General features: G+C 38.6%; 1 protein-coding gene across 8 annotated transcripts in view; it reads right to left on the reverse strand.

The window, feature by feature from the left end:
- celf5a (cugbp, Elav-like family member 5a) overlaps positions 1-23634 on the reverse strand; it is a 700629-nt gene that overhangs the window by 120928 nt on the left and 556067 nt on the right. For all 8 annotated transcript variants that reach the window (XM_057840946.1, XM_057840949.1, XM_057840951.1 and 5 more), the window contains exon 7: positions 6832-6978. In XM_057840946.1, the coding sequence (XP_057696929.1) occupies positions 6832-6978 (147 nt within the window). The remainder of the gene's footprint in view (positions 1-6831; positions 6979-23634) is intronic.

Genomic DNA, 23634 nt, shown 5'->3' on the forward strand with positions numbered 1-23634 from the left:
GCTGTATAACTTGCTCGTTTCATCATGATGAATAAATGTTTCTTCCATGGATTGATACGGTAAAATAAAAGTGGTGATTTAGGTCGGAAATCAGAAGAGCGCATCGCCTTTGACTAGAATGTAACAATAGGAACTATTGCTATTTGGATTTGAGTTTCCCGTGGGACAGATATAGTTGACGGACACAGAAAGTCTGTGTTGTGTTACGTTTGGTACGGTCTGAGTTGCAGAGCCACAATAAACGTTGACTCAAATGAGTTCAAGAAAATAAATTCTGTGCTTTATGAAGAGTGAAAAAAGCAGAATTTAACACAGACGAAATCATTCGACCAATCAGAGTGAAGTATTTCCGTGTAGCGAATTATGACAGAATTCACCGGCGGAACTTATGTTGGCACAGTGTATAGTTCCCGGGGTTAATAAAAGTACCCACATGAAGCCATCCAACGCCTCTCGGTGTTTATATGTACGCCGCCATCTTCCTCAGGAGGAAATCGGACGAACCGAGCCAACTGACGACAACGAGCCAACATAAATCGCCAGTAAATAGCACCGCCGACTATCAAGAAGGGCGAATTGGTAACGCAGGCATTTAGTGGAGCCGCGCCTTTTAATGGAATACACGGTGGCATCTCTTCCACAACTGTTATAACTATTGTGGCAAGCGACATGGGGAAGAATAACTGGAGAGGATATTTTTCTTAACACCTTTTATTGTACGCAATGCACAGAAGATATACGATTTGCAGGAAACACTGTGACTCATGGTTGCTCAAATTCCCATCATGCATTTGGGCAAGAACATTTAATTCGCTACAGTATCATTTCGTGAAAGCACAACAAAAATAATAATCCTATCTCTCAAAAATAAAATAATGTTCACAAAAAGAAAAGCGCTCAATGCAAAGAGATCTGGCATTCCCAATCAAAATAGCGATGCAAAATAATACTCTATTCAAACATTAAGTTTAGCTCAACAAATACACTAGATGGTAATATTTAGTCACAATATACAAACTATCAAAATGAGTATAACTTGTACTCACGTTTATCTTTTAAGAATTACAAGTCTTTCTATCCGTGGATCCCTTTCACAGAAAGAATGTTAATGCCGTCTTGTGGATTTATTGTTATAATAAACAAATACAGTACTTATGTACAGTATGTTGAATGTATATATCCGTCTTGTCTTATCTTTCCATTCCAACAATAATTTACAGAAAAATATGGCATATTTTAGAGATGGTTTGAATTGCAATTAATTGCAATTAATTATGATTAATTAATTTTTAAGCTGTGATTAACTCAATTAAAAATTTTAATCGTTTGACAGCCCTATATATATATATATATGTATGTATATATATACTATCTTTATATTTTTGTCTCCATCCTTGTACCCGTTTATAATGCGCACCATGATTTTACAGGTTGATTTTGGGGGAAAAAAAGTGTGCATTATATTCAGGAAATTACGGACATCAATATTATATGAACATCAATTAATGTAAGTTTTTGTTCAAAATGTACGGACGTTCAAATCACCTTTCTCTAATAAAATTAATGAAAATAACATGAATTCAATCCAAGCAAAAGCTTGAAACCTATCTTCAAGAAATGTTCCCTGTCTGAGAAACTTTTGCTTGTTGTGAATTGAGTTAGAATTTTCATAAATTATTCAACATGCATGCATTTCCTACATTGTAACGAACAGAAAAGCCCTTGAAAGTTAAGTCACTTGTATCTCAAGCCATCACTGTAAATTAAATGTTCTATCATTGCAAAAAGCTAGTAACAAGTAGAATGTGATCAAATAAAATTAAATAAACTTGGATGTAACACTTTCATCAGGAGATGAGCAATAGGAAAAGGGGGAAAAGTTATTCTTTTGAGTACTTTGAACTATGAACCCAAAGTATGAATCTGCTGGTGTCATGGGGAGGGATGGACGCTTCCCATGGTGAAGGGAATGGCATCAAAGAGTGTCGCTCTGCTGTGTGCGAGATGGTTCTGTGTGCCCTGGAGGGAGATACTACAGTGGGAGGGTGTAAACTCAGTGAAATTCTGAGTATCATGAATTGTGTAAAAGAAGAGCGAGCAGTTTTGATGGTTGTTTAGCAAGCTGGAGTCACTGATATCAACACTGAATCTACTGTAGAATGAGACTCGGTAAAAGATGGACATGATTCACGAAGTGCAAATCTCATGTGAGGCCACTCTTAATTCACTCACTTGCAACCAACAACAAGCTAATCATAGCCTTTTCCAAAAATACACAAAGATGTCACGTTTCATTAAAATAATCCCTGAAGGCCATTCAAGATTTCTTTACCAGAAGGGGAAAAAAATCTAAATGCCAATAACAAATTGTGGTTTAACCACATCTGCTAATCTTATCATGACACTTCTTGTCCTTTAGATGAACTAACGAAAGGATGTGCCTGACAGGTGTGAATCACGCACACTATAGATCATATTTGACATTAGCAATACCATATTTGTTCAACCTATAGCAAGAAACACATTATGATAATACCGTAATTTCCCGAATATAAGGCGCACCCGTGTATAACGCGCACCCCAAATTTTAGCACCAATAAATAGAAGAATACAAGAAAACAGAGCTCGTGTACAGATACAGAAATGTCATTTTACTGACTGGTGAAACAGCACACGCATAGCACATTGGTAGTTCATAACATTACCGTAAACTGACAATATGTACGGTATTAATATGATCTGATAACTTCTTGAACTTACCAGAATCCAGGAGAAAACAAAACAGATGTGACTTTTCTTTTAAAGGCTGCTGTATAACTTGCTCGTTTCAACATGATGAATAAATGTTTCCTCCATGGATTGATACGGTAAAATGAAAGTGAGAACGTAAGTCGGAAATCCGAGAGAGCTCATCGCTGTCGACACGAAAGTAACAATAGGAACTACTGTTATTTGGGTTTGAGTTTCCCAAGACAGATATAGTTGACGGACACAAGAAGTTTGTGTTGTTACGTTTGTTATGGTCAGAGTTGCGGAGCTGCAATAAACATTGACTCAAATGAGTTCAAGAAACTAAATTTTGTGCTTTCTGAAGAGTGAAAAAGCAGAATTTAACACAGACGGAATCATTTGGCCGATCAGAGTGAAGTATTACCGAAACAAAATGGTGACGTCACGTACCGTAATGGTCGGCAACGGATCGCCGCATAAGTTTCTTCAACACAACATGGCCGTGTCAATAAAAATTAAAAAAAATCATTTATATATAATCTCCATGTACCTGTTTATAATGCGCACCATGATTTTACAAGTTGATTTTGGGGAAAAAAAGTGTGCGTTATATTCAGAAAATTACGGTAGCCATATCATGTGACGTCTCAGTGTTAGACTCCTGTCAGGAACTAGAAGCAGGCACTGACGGGGGGGCGAAGGGTGCTCGAGCACCTGCCCCTTTGCCCCTACATGCCCAAAGTGTGTCTTTTGACTAGGCTTTTTTTGTGCGTATGTGTGTGCTGGCTGAATGTGCAGGCACGCCACCAAGTACTTTATTTGAACATCGAAAACACTTTAAAAAACAAATCAGTTTTTAAAAGCCAACTGTGTGCCGCTAAGCTGGCGCATAACCCCCTACGCTGTTCCTGTGACCTGGCCGTATCTAGAGGAGTCTGAGGACATCAGGTTGTTGAAAAGAAATGGTGGTACACTATTAAACCGTGTTCGAGGTTTATTGTGGGGATTTTTAAAAAATAATATGCAATTTTTTCTTATATAGTTTTCCACTTTAATAATGAATTACCCCCCGCCCTAAGGCTATTTCGACCCGTGTGTCTCTACTCTCTATAGGCAACAATATTTGTCCGTTGTCTTCAAAAAGTTATCTAGAAAGGTACACATCTTTAATTTGTCTAATAATTAAATAATAAAATTTGAAAAAAAATGTGCTGATGGTGGCTCAGTGAACATCTAATTTGGTTTGTTCTCAGATAAACAGCAAGTTGGGCAAGAAAGTTTTGATATAGAAAGGAAGAAGGAAGGAAGAAAAGAGGCAAAGACTGACTTAGTCACTGCCAGAAAGTGTTGATGACAGTGTTGATTTCTATTCACTTTTCCCCCTTCCCAATTAAAGTCTCTCACAGTCACAGCCAATTATACTGTAAAGCTGGTTAAACTAAGTTATGTTGTTGTAAGGTGTATTACATTTTTTGTTCATGTGCCCCTTTTGATCTATGAGCACCTGCCCTTCCATCGGTCTCTGCACGGCCCTGACTAGAAGGGTATAAGAGCAGGTACAGCTCCATATTCGGGGGAGACGCTGTGTTACAGACATTATCCTCTGTTGTTTTCTCCAAACTCCAGTTTGTAATAAAGAAATGTAATTACTGTACAAAACGTTTCGTTGTCTTGGTTTCCCTGGACAAGACAGTGGTCCTGTTGGGCCGCACATACCAGATGGTGAGTAACCTGAGTTCAAATTGAGTAATTTCAATGAACGCAACATTTATTAAATATATCCAAAGAAAGAATCCAAATTGTATTTTATTAAACATTGTCTGGTACAGGATGATGTACGACATATGAAATGAGTGAATTTTGGCTTGAGTTTGTTCAAAATTTAAACAAATCTGATTGTTGAACACAGTGTAGAAAGACCATTTTCAATGAAAACTAACTCATGTGCAAAGGTCATTACAATACAGATTCTTAGGCTAGGTTTATACTGCAGGTCAATGCACAATTTTGATTTTTTGTCATATCTGCTGTTTTGGCGTGCCTTTTCAGAATGCCTTTGTCCACTGAGCCCATTCAAGTATTACGCATGCACACTAATTCGCAGTCCGACACGCGCTGAGCAAACTGACCCACATGCGCAGAAGCATCAAAACAAATGACGACACATGCTGGCTGTACGTTATTCCAGGTTGATAATTTTTTTAAAAGGAGGACACAAATAACAGTCATTTATAATCCCCATTTAGTCTTATATTTAAAGTTTATATGGATTGATAGAACGCATGCAGGCACTGTGCACACTTCGAGGTAAGATCTTAAGCCTGAGTCCGAACCTGACCCGGCCCGAAAAATGTCAGTTAATACATTCAGGTCGGGTTGGGCCGGGCTTCTTTATCCCTAGCTTTTTTTTTTTATTTTATTTTTTTTTAAAATAAATATATATTTATATATTATGGATACCCAAACAATGTATGTATGTTAAACCAAGGAATACATACTTGTTATGAAATAAATAATTTGGATAAAACAGAGAACGCACTGTTTGGTAATTGCAAACAGTGGCCGCAGAGCCAGAGCATGCCCTGGGCACTTGAACGCTGTGGCCCCGCCCTCTTTTTAATATACCCCTCTGCATCCATTACATATTCTGGACCTGGCATTTTGATATGGAGCAGCATGAAGTTAAAAACAAACTAAAGACGGAGGAATTGAAAAGACAAACACGCACCGGTAAGAGTGGGGTGTGGAAAGGCTTCAAATTGATTCTTGAAGATTTTACAGAAACCTGTGTCGGCTTTGCTGAATGTAACAAATGTGGAGCTTTGCTCTCATACGAGAGCAGAAAGACTGGCACTTTGAGTCGAGGTAAGATCTTAAGCCCGAATCCAATTCGGGCCGGGTCGGGCCCAAAATGTTAATTATTACGTGCGTTAGTTTGCCCCGACTCGGCCATGTATGCAATACTGAAATATTGCTTATTTGGCGCACAGAATGAAAACCGAACATTATTCGGCCTACCCTTTGCTTCATTTGATTATTTTTATGACTGTGGTCCAGCCCGCCTCCTGCGTATAAGCCGGTTCAAGCTAAGCGCTAATGCTTATGCACAGCTACATCGCTACCGTCCAGCCTGCCGCTCTTTGCTGACATAATTGCTGCACAAATTCCTATTTGGGAGACTTGACAGTTCAGACCGCCGCCACATTCTGGAATGTGGCCCAGATCAGATTTAAACCACATACGAATGTGACCCAGATCGGATTTGAAATGCATTAAGACCTGCGATCTGAACCTAGCCTTAGATGCTTCCCAAAAAAATTTTTTTTTAAATTTTTTTTTATTTTTTGGTTTTGTGCCATGAGAAAAAGAATGCATTTACACAGGAGCTTGTTGCTAAAACAAGTTGTGATGTACCTAATTAAATCATCATTCCGGGAAAAAAAAAAGCCAACTTTTAAGTGGCAGAGCAAACACGGTGGGGGCGACATTAGCATTCCTTACGAGTTGTCTTTCCGGCCGCCCTGATAAATGAAGCCAAGTATTCCCTTTTTCTTTTAGTTGGCGTTTGCACTTCAAAATTCCTGAGGGAAATGTCAGAGTGTGTAGCTGCTAAATGCTCCGATGTATTCATTCACCAGCTCGTCAGCCTGACTGATAAAGTGCGGGGGGATTTCAGGGATTTTGAGTGGGAAAAACTGCTTTTTTTCCCCCTCCCATGTGGTTCAATTCAGATTTGTGCATGAAAATTCAAAAACATGAAATTGAAAGCCTCACGGTGGAATAACGCCTTGTGAAAACAGGTAAAATGCACGTACTGTATCTCAATAGCAATATAGGGCATATGACCAATTTGACTAAATAAGAAGAATGAAAACAAAGTTTTTTTATTGTTGTGGTGTTTAGTGTAAAAAGGTTTGACAACCCCTGGCCCACAATTGCCATTGATTGTAATAAGTATAGTGCTTCCTTAAATATTTTTCAGCCCACTATCCTGTGCCTTTTGCTCTTTCCTTTTTGCATGTGCCAAATTCTTGATGCCACGAACGCCGATGTGTGTGTACAGAGGACAAGTGTGTTTGTGCGCGTCTTTTTCCGACTCACCGCATGTGCGTAAGAGCTGTAGGTGCTGAAGGGAAGGGCGATGGCGGGGTTGAAGATGCCAAACTGGCCGACCATCTGCTGCATGCGTCTGATGGTGCGCTCTTTGTCTGTGTCGGCGAACTTGACCACCAGGCTGGAGGAGGCTCCCTAGATGGATGGAGGGAGGGATAAGGAGTTCAAGGTTAAAGGTCTGATTGGTACATGGTCTTTGTGAGGACCCTTTCAGGCCTAATATTAAACCCAAGCATGTTGACTTTTCAGAAAAAAAACAGCGTTAGCCGAGACGAAAGCCTGAATCACTAGCGTATTTTTTGGATGATAGGTATAAAAAAAAAAAATAAATAAATAAAAATAAAATAAAATAAAATAATCACAATTACGAGTATATGTCGGATTTTTAAAATATTTGGGGGGGGGGGGTTACTTCATCACAGACGAGTTAATTACAGCTTAAAAATTAATTAATCGTAATTAATCGCAATTCAAACCATCTATAAAATATGCCATATTTTTCTGTAAATTATTGTTGTAATGGAAAGCTAAGACACAAGATGGATACAGTATATACATTCAACATACGGTACATAAGTACTGTATTTGTTTATTATAACAATAAATCAATAAGATGGAATTAATATTATTAACATTCGGTTAAAGCGATCCATGGATAGAAATACTTGTAGTTTATTAAAAGATAAATGTCAGTACAAGTTATAGAAATTTTATACTAAAACCCCTCTTAATGTTTTCGTTTTAATAAAATGTGTAAAATTTTCAATCAAAAAATAAACTAGTAGCCCGCCATTGTAGATGTCAATAATTACACAATGCTCATGGGTGCTTCAGCCCATAAAATCAGTCGCACCCAAGCACCAGCAGAGGGCAACAAAACTCCAAAAAACACAAGTAAAAAGTTGGCATTGCACTGTGCTGTCATTTTAATCTGTTTGAGCGGGGCATGTGCGTTAATTATGTCAAATATTTTAATGTGATTAATTAAAAAAATTAATTACCGCCCGTTAACGCGATAATTTTGACAGCCCTAAAAAAAACATTTTGAAAAATTGTAAAGCAACAGGCTAAATTGGCATCTGTTAAAATAGCATATTAACCATATAGATAACTAAAGTTTTGTCTAAAGCACGTGTCTCCAAAATATTCCACATAGGGCCACATTAGGTGCAGGATTTTACTCCAACAAAACAAGGTGAGACCTTTGCGCCAATCTGGTGTCTTCAACAATCTGGCATCTTAACCAGTTGATTGCAGTCAGATGCTACTTGTTTTAGCAGAAACCTCATTGGTTAAACTGTGTGTGCTCGATTGGTTGGACTAAAAAACTAGGACCCACAGCGGCCCTTGAGGACTGATTTGAAGACCCCTGGTCTAAACAAAACAACATAACTTGTTCACCAAACTCTTGATCTCACTCCAAACCACTACCAAGTCCATTAAGGACTTCATCTTCAGTATCAATTTGAACAGTTAGTTAAAACAACGAGTTGACGGCATGCCAAGAGAGCCATTTTTGCAGCCGTCAGTGAGAGAGAGAGAGCGGCAGAGAGAGAGAGCGAGAGAGAGAGAAAAGCATTATATACAGCAAGTATCGGTCACAGGCCCAGCCAAACTATGAATAAAGTGTGCTTTATTATCCGGAGAATATGGTAAATGGATTTCCAGCAATCTGGAAGTCCAGATTTTGCATGAATCTTAATGGAACATACAAAATCATTTTAAAGTCATTCACGACTCTTTTTCCTTATCTGTTTTGCCCGAGAAGTGTCAGGGGAAATGCAAAGTCCAAATACTTTGCAAAAAGAAAAAAACAAGAATGCAGATTGCCACAACGCAATTCCCAATTGCCGAAGCATGACTGCAAATTGGCAAAAGCACGAACCCCAATTGCCACAACATGAATGCAAGTGGCTCACAGCACAAATGCAAAAGAATTACGCACGAATGCAAACTGCCACAACATGATACCCAATTGCCAAAGCATGATTGCAAATTGGTAAAAGCACGAACCCCAATTGCCACAACACAAATGCAAATGGCTCGTAAAACAAAGGCAAGAAAATACTGATTATGATGTCTTCAATGACTGCAAGACTTCTACTGTAGGGATATAAATGATATATTTCTTTCTTATCTATTTTGTTTTATTATTTTCTTGATTATTTTTGGTGTATTTTAATATGTATAGTTGTTCTTTTTTTCTGTGATGTTGTTTCATTGTGCCTTATGCCTTTACATAAGTATGTTGTTAGAATAATATTCCAAATTGCCTTCCGATTTGTAAAATCCATCATTATTAAAGGGTACCATGGATAGAAAAACAGAATTGTTAGTATGAGTTATAATAATTTGATATAAAATATTTTCAAAATAAGTTTAAATAGTAGGTCGCCATTGTTGTTGGTGACGCAATGCACTCTTGGCAGTGACGTCATTGGGCGGCGCTCCCGTGCTACCACGTTGTCACTCTTTAGCTACATAAACATGTCGTCAGTTCTACCCTTCCAATTTGAACCCGAGCGGAAAAGTGATGAGCAGGACAGCACTGTCGATATTTTACAAAAGTAGTAGCAGTAAAAGCAATTAAATGAAGGTCATCAGCGGGATTCGAACCCGCGTTTCCTGTGCGACAGATGAGCACGAAGACCACAGGACAATACTTCAGCGAGATGTTTGAATCAGGATTTTTCTTATAAAGCCATCGCAACCCACATGCGTCTGTGCGGTTAAAAAAAACAAACAAAAAAAAACAAAACAAAAAAAACCAAGGGAAAACCACAGTGACAGGCAGACAAACGAAAAAAAAGGCAATGATGCAACAAGCAACAAAGGGATATATAGAAACTATCAAATGTCAGCAAGTCAATATCTTGGCAAGCCGCCTAGGATCGGTTGAAAGACACTGATGATTAGCTGGAATTGGATGTAGGTACGACGTTGGGAACTCATCCCACAGCTCCGTAACAAAACAATCTGACTAGAAGCAAAATGTGACAAAATCATGCCAGTCGTCATCCTAGCTTTGCTTGCTAGCTAGCATAGCTATTCTCCCCGTCTAGCCCAACCGCGTCAACACCCCCAGCGTGCATTGCGCGTGCAAAACATGGTGCCCTCGGTAGGTCAAAACATGTACTAAACATTAGAAATTTTTAAATCAATCGCAATAATATATGTGTTTCTAATAACATATTTTAGTAAAAGAGAGCAATTGTGGCTTATTAGAGCCTAAAAGTCTTTAAATCAGAGGTTCCCTTTAATAATAATTCAAGAAAAAAAAAGAAGCTAAAGCACGAATATAAGAGGAAAACCCTGACGTTGACCAAATTTCACAGAAGTAGACATGAGAACTCCTGCTGCCACAAGTTATCACATCACATCTCCACATGTGCAGAGCTTGAAAATATAAGTTAGAGAAGTTCGCTCACAAATTCACACTTTGGTATACCGTATTGGCCCGAATATATGACAGCCCTGTTTATAAGACGACCCCCTCTTTTTCAAGACTCAAGTTTGGAAAAAAAAAAAAACTTTTTGAACACCACATTAATTTTCATACAGAAAACAATTACAGTACATCCGAAACAAATGATTATAACAATATACTTGAGAGAAAAAGCATGTTATTTTGCCTCATTCAAATCTTAATATCTGAACATTTAAATATGTAAACTAAAGTGCAATCACAATCGTAAATGAATGGCTTCTGGTTTTTGAAATGTAAATAAACCAATCTATTGTGATAAAACAACAAAATTGCAATAACTGCATTAACCATCAAAGTGAAGTCTAACTGTAACTGTAGTCTTGAAACAAATCTGAATAAATCAAATCAAATTTATTTATATAGCCCTTTACAAAACCCGAAAGGTCCCCAAAGTGCTTTACAACAAAGACAAACATGGCACATAGTAAATAAAAGGCAGGAAAGTATTATACAATGACATTAGGAAGAAAAGAAAAGAAAAAAGAAACGAAACAACGCATCACGATTAGTCAGATAGCAAACAAAACAATAAAACAGATAAGATCCGAAAACATTAAAAACCCTAAAGAAATAAAACCAGGCTAAACTAATCTTGGGGAAAGGCGAGTCTAAAAAGGTGTGTCTTTAAACGAGATTTAAAAAGGCCCAAATTTGTAGTGGTGCGGATTTCAGGGGGAAGACTATTCTAATAAGGAAAAACATTGCAATAAAATAATGCAAACTGGTAAAACTTGAGAGTAGCTGAGATCTGTCATGACAGAACATCGCTTCAATGATATCTGGCGCCATCTAGCGTCGTGAATGGGTATAATGTCTAGATCGCGAATATAAGACGACTCCCTCTTTTTCAGTCTTATTTCAATGCAAAAACACTGTCTTATACGGTATATTGCTTTGTGTCTATCTCTACGTTGACAGCAGCTGTGCGGGAGTTGTAGTCCTCATGTCTACTTCCGTGGAATTTAGTCTACTTTCGGGTCATCCTTTTGTGTTCATGCTGTGGCTTTTTGCATTTGTGTGTTGTGATCCATTTGCATTCGTGTTACGAGACTTTTGCACATGTGTTGCGGGCAATTGGGGTTCGTGTCGTAGCTATTTGCATTTGTGCTGTGGCTATTTGCAATCATGCTTTGGCAAATTTATATTTGTGCTTTTTTTCTTTTGCAATTGGCATTTGTGTTGTGGTAATTTGCATTTGTGTTTTTTCTTTTTGCAAAGTGTTTGGACTTTGCATTTCGCCTCACACTTCTCAGCCACTGTACCTATCACTGCCAATGACAGCAAATTAGTTAATGACTTATATTCCGCTCATGATATTGCCACATGTAAAGGAAAATGTACTGGAATCACTGTCATAGTCAACGTGTTGCTAGGGTCTTTTGGGGCTCCAAGCAAGATATTCCTGAGGCCCACACCCAACCCCAGCACACAGCAAAAATGTGTTTTTTGCACACATGAATGTATATTAAATAAGTAAACAACGTATAAGGCCACATCAAAAGAAAAGGATAGCAGACAATACACAGGCATGCAAACTTGCCACCTTTCGGGGAAATTTCGCCGTTTTGAAATCAAAATGGGTGATTCTTCTGAATCACGTTGATCCGAGGAGGAAAAAATGAGGGGGAGGGCATGTCAACGAGCGAGTGAAACCTTTAATTTCAAAACCGTAGTCCATGCTCAAAACTACACTCTTGTCCACTGGTGTCAAACTGACTCCATAAAGGGCCAAGTGGGTGCAGGTTTTCTTTCCAACCAATGAAGAGGACACCTTTTGACCAATCTGATCTCTTACATGGGTAATCAGTTAAACTTTGTCAGGTGCTGCTTGTTTCAACAGAAAATTCATTGGTTAAACTCTTTGCGCGGTATCGGTTGGAACAAAATCCAGCACCCACTTGGCCCTTTGTGGAATTGGTTTGACACCTATGTTCTAGTCCAGGGCTCACTAAATCCGGACCTCGGTGCCACTTTTCCTGTCGTGTTTTCCACGTCTCTCTCCCTTAACACACCTGAATCAAATGATTATGTCATCAGCAACCTCTCCAGTAGCCTGATAATGATCCTGATTATTTTGATTCAGGTGTGTTGGAGGAGGGAGACATGGAAAACACAACAGGAAAAGTGGCACCGAGGTCCGGATTTAGTGAACCCTGCTCTAGTCCTATGACCTAGACCTATCACCGCCACTCTCTTCTCGTGACAACAAATGACTGAAAAGTGTGAGAGACGGGAGCACAGTTATCACTAATCAGCAATGAGGAGGCCGAATCCCTCTCCATCCCAGCTTCTCGCCCAGTGTTCTGCCAAAATTGTTTAATATGACAATAAATCCTCAAGATGGCATTTACATTATTAACATTCTTTCTGTGAGAGGGATCCACGGATAGAAAGACTTGTAATTCTTAAAGGATAAATGTGACTTTGTATATTATGACTAAATATTGCCATCTAGTGTATTTGTTGAGCTTTCAGTAAATGATACTGTAGCCATTTAACTGTTTTGCCCAAATGCATGATAGGAAGTGCAACCATGACTGTGCGTACTGGCACCAATTGATATCTTCTTTGCATTGGGAAATAAAATAGGGTGTAAAGACAAAGATCAACTACTACCTTTCTTCCCCACATTGTTTCCCACAATATTCCTAATTGTTGAGAGAGGGATTTTAAGGCTTTAGCCAATTAAAATAAGGCTCCAAAGACTGCCAAAATCTACTCTACTCATTTTACGCTGCCTTTTAGCTCTATATACAGGTAAATTGGTGCCATTAAAGATTGAACGCAACAATGCGTGAGTGGGTCGTGCAGCGCATGTGTTAATTGCGTTAAAAATATTAACGTGATTAATTACAAAAAAATTAATTACTGTCGTTAACGCAATAAATTAGATAGCCCTACTTTAAGCCAAAACTAAAGAATCTGGATAAGTGTAAGACATTTTGTCTGTAACGTTAAATACAATTAGAAAATGAATAAAAAAATATATATATATATTAAAAAAAGGCATGTCTGATATTTTTTTGCCGATTCTGATACTTTGAAAATGACGTGATCGGACCCAATCATGCCGATCGATCGGGACATCTTTAGTTAAAGGTATTAGGGGGTAATACAATCGAAAAGTATCTTTGAGGCAATGAAAAGGTTGTAAAAAACGAAATAAAAATGAAAAATAGTAAGTATTCGCCGCTTCTAACCGATGCACGCATGCGTGCGGATGGTTGCGCATGCGCGCTGAGCATTGTGTAGGACGTTTCGCCACGTAGTAAGGAATGGCCGAACACCGGACCCGTTGGAAATTGCGGCAAAGTAAGGGATTAATGTAAAAAATTGTTAACTTCTTAAAGCTAAAAGTTTGAGTGATGGCCTATAATAGTCTTCATAAATCATTCAATCGTGTCGTTTGATCAATTCCTGCGCTTGTAATGGTGTCTATAACACAAGTATTCGCTTAATTTCTTGATAACTGACTTCAGATAGTCCTCGGTATTTCGCCGCCTCGTAGAACACAGTTACTCGAGGTAGCTCTAACTGCGGAGGGGCCAACTAGCGCCTTTCACAGAGGGCTTTGCTAATAAAGTTAGCGAACGTCAGTTGGGATCTGAATTGTCGCCAGTTGGCACAATCAAAAAGCACTTGTTAACGATAAAATAAATAAATAAATAAATAAATCATGAGCAATGACGTAACTAGAGTGATGAACTAGTGCCTTCCATACAAGTCATGTTCAGGGCTTTGTTAGTAAAGTCCTGAATGGTCACCAGTTATTTTTGACAACGAGTTATTTAAGGCCCCTCTATACTCTCCGATAATTACAGAAAGGGAAGACTTTTGCCTTGTGGAGGTCGTTTCATTTTTTTAGCCATCGAGAGTTTATCAAACCGGAGAGCTCCGCTACAGGTCGCATTTGAAAGTACCCCCATTCCCGCGCTGTTCGTACACACCCCCGTTCATAAAACAGCCTACAGGTGTACTTCTGTTTATCCAGTATTATGCCCTATCAAACGAAGTTAAAGTGCATGTGACACGAAAAAGCATGTTTATTTCATAATACACGCGGTATTTTATGCTCCTGAATGATATGGACCGCTTGGATGTGTGTGGAAGCAATTGCTATATTTATTTAGTTTTTTGAATCCCGCGCCATGAAAATGAGTGACTTCCGGCTTCGGTCTTGCATTGAGGAGGAGGGCGCTGTGACGTGTACGGGTGAAGGCGTCCTCTTCACTAAACAGCCGTACTGTTGTGTATGAGGACTACGGATTCAGCTGATTTTGCGGATTAATACGTTTATTTTTCACATCACGCCAGCCAAACAGCTGCAGAAAAATCTTGCTTTATGAGGGAGAGGCGTGTGCGCCTTTTTGGAGTTTCAAAAGGTTCCCATTCACCGTGGATATTGGCCAAGCCCTACTACTGTGGGACCATTGGACTTACGAGGAAGTGAGTAAACATCTTGTTTTGTATTATGTCAAATATTAATACAGCGATTACAAAGTAAACACTACAAACCTTCTTTAAATAAAGGACTACTTACGTTTGATCATCGATAGGCATATAAAAAGCTCTCCTCAAGCACATTAGCTGCACGTTAGCTGCACAACAACTGCAGCTGCCCTCCTCCGGGAAACGAATTGTAAATTGCTCTCCGCCGGGCGGGTTGCCGATCCGCGAAGACAATCGACAACCCAGTCGTCATGTCAAATAATCCGGGCTAGTTATGTGTGATTTTCTGCTTCGAGGACTTTGAAAAATCACTCTGTTTCGGGTTAGCATATCGGCTAGCTGTCACGCCTCTTGGTTTGTTTACATTCTCCGAAGCCAGGGAAGGGAAATGACATATGTCCGATTTAGGTGTCATAAAATATCGTTCGGGAGGTGCGACAGTAAAGGTGAAGTCAACACTTTTGACCTTTATGGAGTAATTTTGCCATGTCGTCCTGAATAAGTGCATTTTTATTATTTCATATTCCATTTAGCACAAGACTTATTTGTCATGACAATGCCATTTTATTTAGCAATTGGGGAAAATACTTGGATAAAAAGAGTATCCTGTAAAAATATTGAAGTAAAGAGAAACAATGACATTTTGCAGCTCTCTTCGTCGCGCTTTCCTCGTTGTGAATAGCTCCCCCTCGACGGGCTGACTGGTCCTTCTCAAGCCATTTATTTAGCTATTGGGGAAAAATACTTGGATAAAAAGAATATCCTGTAAAAATATTGGGGTAGAGAGACCGAAACAATGACATTTTGCGGCTCTCTTCGTCGTGTTTTCCTCGTTCTGAATAATTCCCCCTCAATGGGCTGAATAGTAAAACCGATGAGCCTAGTCTCCCGCTGACGTCATCCACCTGTTGGGGACGCTCGAGCCGTATAATGGTAGGCGTGGCTAACCGGCAGATTAAAAGACTAATTTCTCATCATCTACGCTTTGCTAAATTGTTGTATATAGTCGAATCGTCTCAAAATAGGATTCTAATTCACATAATAATGCTATTTAAGACTTTTTTTCTCCTGTCGTATGCTCTTTAAGGACTATGGGACTAATTGCTTTGGTTGAATGTAAATAAAGTTATGATCACAACAGTTAATGCTTTTGAAGACTTGTAATTTTTCAATCTATCTATCTATCTATCTATCTAACACAATAGTTAAGTGAACGGAATTTATCCTGTACCTGTAAATTCATATCTTATGCTGTACAACTGTCCTCTGCTTAATGCAAATGGGACATACCGTATATTTTATAATTTACATTTTGTATAATTTGCTACTTAATGCGTCTTATATGTTCTGATTTCAGGATGAGAGATTTAGACTTGTATATGTTAAATTATTATGTACTGTGTTTAATTCGAGATGTAGCTGGTTGCACTATGAAATGCAGTTTTCTGCGTATGCCGTGTGTCCATGTTACTTTGTCACCTTTTTCTCCCCTAACCAGTTTGCATGCTTGACTACATATAAAACACTTTAATAGTATAAACTATTTAGTTTTCAAGTTAAAAAAAAAAACAAAACAAAACATAATTTTAAACTATAAATAGAAGCTCTACCAGCAATCAGCCGTTGACCTCTGCTTGAAAGAAAAGTGGTGCAATTGCTTTCACTTGCTGCTCTATGTTTTAATCTTCTCTCTCTGGCCGGCCGTGTATTATCCACACTTTGTTGCTGTCATCGGCAGCGGGAATAACAGACCCAGCAGGTGCGCTGGTCAGTATGGCCACACACCCTTCATTAAGAATCCTCAAATGATTTAGAGCTACATTTGACCTTTTGGGCGCTCCGCCTCTCCTGTGCTCCGCGCCCCTATTGTGGCCAATCGATGCACATAAAAGGCCGAAATATTACTCTGATTTGACGGTGTGCAAAGGTTGTGTGTCACTCACAATCAGGTGCTCCCCCTCTGAAATTGGTGCAAGGCTGTCAATAGCGTCAATCATAGTGGTGAATAGGGGTGATGCTCGGCAACAGTGCTTTTTTTCCCTTCATTTTTTCAAAGGATAAAATAGTCCTTGGTTTGTGACGGCAATCCGTTTTTGTTTGTATGCCCGAATGCACAATAGTCAATCACTAGTAATGTTGTCAAACATTTATTGCACTGATGACAACTATGGATCCTGGCTCGGCAGGGGAGGTTTATTTCACTTTGGTGGTGGAACAAACGTGCCCTTAAAATGCCTGGCGTCCACGTTTCATGAGTAGAAAACATTGGCAGAATGTGACAAATGTTTGGAACCCAATCAGATTGCGATGGGCCGGGAGGGAGCACACTTGCATCTGTGGTAAACTGCGGGCCGAACTGTAATGCGCCCTCGGGACTCCTGGATTTGTCAGCCTTGTCGCCTCACACGGCCCATCACAGAAACTACGATAGCACATAAGAAAACTTGGCTTGAATATGAAGTGGGAAAAGGGAGAAATCCGTCAGTGCACAACTTTTCAGGCAAACAAGGCTGCAGTGCCCACAGGGACTTATGGTAGTTTAAATGGTGACCTTAGCACATTTAAAGGTAAACTCCTCAGAGTCTCTGATGTGACCCTCAAAAGTTAAATTAACTTTTAGTGGTAAATTCTGGTTTACAAATGAGAACTTTAATGACAACATAACCTCCATAGAGTGAATAATAAATAAGGTACAACCATTTTACTTTGTAACACAACATATTATGACCACTCTCGGGCAATATCAAGGTTAATTTTGACACTCTTGCACATTGGCACACTTTATCTGTTGTGTCTGTCCGGCTCTTTAGTGTCTGCATCATTAACTTTATTGTGAGGTTTAAAGGGGCAACGTTTGGCAAAGGGCAGAATCGCACATGAATACAAAGTCAAGGATTTGAGCGCTGTTTCAATGAATACAAAGCCATTACATTGTTTCTGACTTATATCGTGGAATTTTTGAGGCAGTAGTCGCTGCCTGTTGGGTGATCTTTGCCAGTCTTTCCCATGTACAACCCCTAGCAAAAAGTATGGACTCACCAGTCTCGGATGAGCACTCACTCAGACATTTGATCAATTTATCATGTAGAACAAGCTCCGATAAAAAGCTTGAAAAAATTAATTACCGTATTTTTCGGACTACAAGTCGCACCTGAGTATAAGTCGCACCATCCATTAAATGCCCAACGAAGAGAAAAAAAACACATATATAAGTCGCACCGGAGTATAAGTCGCATTTTGGGGGACATTTGCTTGATAAAATCCAACACATAATACAGATCCGTCATTGTGAAAGGCAATTTAATATAAAAATACAATAGAGAACAACATACTGAATAAGTGTACAGTGCATGAACAACGAAATGCGAATATACTGTCCTCACCAGGATGCTACGGCTCGGTCCTGGCTATACAGCGAGCTCAACTCCCAAATGACGATGCTTGACGTCCGTATAATTTGCGGAATCAATTTCGTCCTTGATACCAAACAGGTTCGCATCAACGTAAATAAATGATAATTAGGTGCTGTTACAGCGATGACAAAAAATGGTTAGCATGCATTCGCTAGCATTAGCACATCGTTCAAACAACCACACAACTTGCTTTAAGTGTCTGATCGCGGGTGGAAAACACACAACAACAACAATAGAAAAGATGATAAACACAGGCGTTGCCTCTGTAGAGATATTTTACAAGCATAAACAATGAACGTAGGTTCGCAGCCGTGTTTCTCTCTCGCTAACTAGCCCACTCACTCAAGCTGCGTATCTGTCCGTCTTCTTCTGGCGTGTGAGCGGTCTTCTTCACGTAAACAAGTGCGAATGCGCCCTCACGTGGGTGTGAAAGCACCATAAACTAAAAGCATGCATTTTAATATAGAAATTAAATAATACAATTGAACACACATTGCCAAAGGAAGAACGCGAAAGTGGCCGTAGCTATTAAGAGTTATTCAGATAACTATAGAATAAAGAACATGCTAACAAGTTTGCCAAACCATCAGTGTCACTCCAAAACACCAAAATAACATGTGAAATGATATCATAATGTGTTAATAATTTCACACATAAGTCGCCCCTGAGTATAAGTCGCACCCCCAGCCAAACTATGAAAAAAAACTGCGACTTTTAGTCTGAAAAATACGGTAGTTCAAAAGTGCAACTCTTTAGTATTCAGAAACACTAAAAGAAATGAATAAAAACCATTGTGGTGATCAGTAAATGTTAATTTTATCGGGCAAATGCAGGGAAATATTTATGGAATCATGAGAAACAAACAAAACTAATAATCAAAACACGTCTCTAGTATTTATTAGCACCACCTCTGGCTTTTATGACAGCCTGCAGTCTCTGAGGCATGGACTTGATGAGTATTCTTCATCAATTTGGTGCCAACTCTCTTTGATTGCAGTTGTCAGATCATCCTTGGAGGTCGGAGCCTTGCTGTGGACCATTTTTTTCAATTTCCACCACAGGTTATCAATAGGGTTGAGATCTGGGCTATTTGCAGGCCATGACATTGACTGGATGAGTCTTTCTCCAAGGAATGCTTTAACAGTTTTAGCTCTGTGGCATGATGCATTATCATCTTAGAAAATGACAAACATATTTTCAATTGAAGGGATAAGAAAGCTGTCTAAAATTTCAATGTAAACTTGTGCATTTATTGAAGATTTAACCACAGCCATCTCCCCAGTGGCTTTGCCTGACATGCAGCCCCATATCATCAAGGACTGAGGGAATTTTGACATCTTCTTCAGGCAGTCATATTTGTAAATCTCACTGGAACAGCACCAAACAAAAGTTCCAGCATCATCACCTTGTCCAATGCAGATTTTTGACTCTTGACACCTTGTCCAATGCAGATTCTTGATTTGACTTTTGATTTTCTTTGATTGTTATTTCTGTGTTTGTTTCTCATGATTCATTTTTTTTCCCCACAGAATGGAGTGATTCCATATACATTACCCTGCACTTGCTCTATAAAATTAACATTTACTGGCCACCACAATGTTTTAAATCATTTTTTAGTGTTTCTGAATGCCAAATAGATGCACTTTTGAACTAATTCTTTATTTTTCAAGCTTTTTATCCAAGTTTGTTCTACATGATAAAATGTCTGAGTGAGTGCTCGTCTGAGACTTTTGATTCCATACTTTTTGCTAGGGGTTGTATAAATCCATAAACACACATCAACATTCAACATAGCCACTCCTTTTTTCAAGTAAAGTCAAGGTTTCTGATGGAACCACTTTGTCTAAAAATCAGGAAAAGGCACCAGGCTAACGCTTGTTTGATAGCTTAGCAACCAGTGTGGAAAATTATCATCCTTGAACACGATAAAAAATAAGTACAGTGAGGAAAGGGGGTAATGGGTCACCTGGTACACTGGTACACCAAACAGTACTTACAGTTATTCTAAATTGCTTTGGTACATTTCTCAGATCAGAATTGAAATTCTCAAAACTACTTGTTCATTCCTCACAACATCGTGTCACTAGTGCACATCAAAAAAACAGTTTCTCATTTCTTTGAGCAAGTTGCAGATGTTTTTGTGCATCCATGCAAATTTTGTACAATTCTCTGCTGTTTCCTACATTATCAGTTACATCTGTCATGATGGTCAAAATGGATGACCATGGGTCTCTATTGAATAGTCTCACCACCCACAACATTTAGTCATTACTTCATTGCATAAGTCTTTACATGCAAAATGAATGAACATGTTGTCAGAATGTGTCAACATGTGTGTGCTTATTTCTAAGCATTTTCGTTACCTATTTTAAGTATCTTATTTTAACCTGCCAAAATTTGTGATAGTTTGGGACAATGTGTGTTTCCACCACTCCAAGATAATCAGGGAATGGTTTGCAACCCATAACAGAATTGTAATGGAGTTCCTCCCACCGTACTCTTCATTCCTCAATTTCACAGATGACTTTTGCGCCATGGAGATGGCAAGTGTATGATCACCAGCTTCACACTCAAATGATTCTTCTGGATACCATGACTGCAGCATTCAGTGACATCACAGCAGATGCCTGCAGAGGCTGGATAAGGTTTTCAAGACGATTCATTCCAGGCTGTATAGCAGGAGAGGACATCCATTGTGACGTGGATGAAAATTTGTGCCCCAACAGGGAGGAATGTCAACATGTGTAAAAAGAATGGGGAAAAAAATCTCAACATGTGGCACTCAAAGTTGAGTTGTGCCGATTGTCTTATGTTTACATTTCTTAATTTTGCTATTTTTTCTTTGTGATGCTCAGTGCTGTCTGTAGCTTTCTGTATCACAACGAAATGGTCTGTCGAGAAATTGTAGAATCAGTAAAAGTGTAAACTGAATCTTGTCCAGTCTCTTTCAGTCATTGTGACTGCACTGAAATGTTTATTGACACAGAAATCGAATTTTGAGCGATTGACTACCGTATTTTTCGGACTATAAGTCGCACCTGAGTATAAGTCGCCCCAGCCATAAAATGACCAACGAAGAGGAAAAAAACATATATAAGTCGCACCAGAGTATAAGTTGCATTTTTGGGGGAAATTTACTTGATAAAATCCAACACATAGAACAGTTATGTCATCATGAAAGGCAATTTAAAACAAAAATACTATACAGAACAACATGCTGAATGAGTGTACAGTATGATAATATTACATGATGCATGAACAACAAAATCCGAACGTGGCCGGTATGTTAACATAACATAGCTATTAAAAGCTATTAAAAAACATTCTAACAAGTTTACCAAACCATCAGTGTCACTCCAAAACACCAAAATAACATGTGAAATGATATAATAATGTGTTAATAATTTCACACATAAGTTGCTCTTGAGTATAAATAACATGTGAAATGATATAATAATGTGTTAATAATTTCACACGTGCAGTACTGTATATATATGTTTTTAATTATTAAATTTATTAGGATCATGGAAGCTTCCACTTGGGAAAATATATACATACAGTATATCCTGTATATACATTATATATTAAAAATATACAGTACTGTGCAAAAGTTTTAGGCAGGTGTCCTGCCTAAAACTTTTGCACAGTACTGTAAGTCGCTCCTGAGTATAAGTCGCACCCCCAGCCAAACTATAAAAAAAACTGCGACTTATAGTCCGAAAAATACGGTAAGTGTTTTACACCAAAAAAAAAAAACAAAAACAAAAAAACAACTGTCTTTTGCAGGTAATCCATGTTGGTTTGCTACTTCTGTGACATGTTGTGAGGATTGAACAAGTAGTTTTGAGAATTCTGATCTGAGAAACAGACCAAACCAATTAAGAAAAACTGGAATAAAATTGGGGAATGCATGCTGTTGAAAGAAGGTGGTTAAATTTTGGATTCAATTATTCTCTTCAAAAAGGAAATACTGTACCCATATTAAAATGTTTCTTACACAAATGCGTTTCTCCCATCATATTTTCATTCACTTACAAAACAGGCAAATAAAGTATGATGAAAAGATTACGAGTGAATATAAGAATTGATTTCATCGTGTGTGAGGTTGCGCTGCAGCCATGTAAACTTTTAAGTAAAAATCTCATTCCGTGTTTAACCTGTCCCTTGTGGACTTTGAGGCAAACAACGTACTATCCAACAATGAAAGGTAACTCTGACCCTTTAGAGTCAATAAAGTAATTTTATAAGCAATCAAATAGTGCTTTCAAATCTTCAATCCGCATTACAAGACATCAGTACCAAGAACCAGCACTTTTTTAGTCTTCGATGCCAATGAAATATAGCCCATTCAGTAAATGTTCACCCAAAACAAGACCATGACAATACAACTTTTAGATTGCTGTCAGTACTGTACATTACTACATGACCTAGCGCCAGGGACTGCTTATCATGTTTCATGATTTTGCAAAGCCATCCAATAAGGGTGTAACGGTACATGTATTCGTATTGAACCGTTTCGGTACTTTCTTTGGTACAGTTTCTTTGTGTAGATTATATTTACTCCGTCTTCTCTATTATAATGAGGACCAACACGGTTGGACAGTAAGAAACGTCAACGGCGCGACAACGTGGCGGCCGCGTTTCACTGCGTTCTCGCGGCCGTTAAAGTCAATCAGCCAATGCCCACTATTCGCAGTGCGGCCGCGTGTTAGACGCATCCCAGAAGCGGCTCAACGCGATGCATGCAAAAAGAACGGCAGAGTTTCTTATTTGACGCGAGACGCGGCCCTCCTGCGTCAATACTACTAGCTAGCAGACCGGAAGTCACTCGTGTAAAAATACGGTGGATCCTGTCGATTTTCAAACTAATATGCAATCGTAACCCACTTTTTGAGTCCATCAGATCTCTTAAGTGGTAGACCGGGGCACAGTTGACTTGTCTTTATTGATTTAAAGTTGCCTTCTCTGCTATAATAATAACCAACACGGCCCCGTGTTCAATGCAAAACCCTCCTAGCTAGCACAACAAAACAAGTAGGAACTATTCACATAGGAACTAAAGTTATACAACATAAAATATACAATATAAATGTATACTACATTACATTTGTAAAATACAAGCACATAATAAAATAAATAATAGCCCATTTAAATAAAATAAATTGGGAATTGAGCTAAAACACCTGTAATTAAATAATAAGAATAATACACAGATCCTGCTTACACAATTAAATTTATTAATTTCTGTGTGGCACTTTAACTTGAGAAAATCCACCAATAAAGCTTTTGAAAACGATTCATAAGAAAAAAAATCATTGAGGGATTTCATTTGTAAAATACATGTTAAAATCTTTTTCATTAGGATTGCTTTTCTCTTTAGCACAGGGCTTCTTTTTTTCTTCTTTCTTTCAGAAAGAAAGCTGACCAATACGCGGGGTCTGA

Source organism: Corythoichthys intestinalis, chromosome 7 (assembly GCF_030265065.1).
Source record: "Corythoichthys intestinalis isolate RoL2023-P3 chromosome 7, ASM3026506v1, whole genome shotgun sequence".
Taxonomy (NCBI): Eukaryota; Metazoa; Chordata; class Actinopteri; order Syngnathiformes; family Syngnathidae; genus Corythoichthys; species Corythoichthys intestinalis.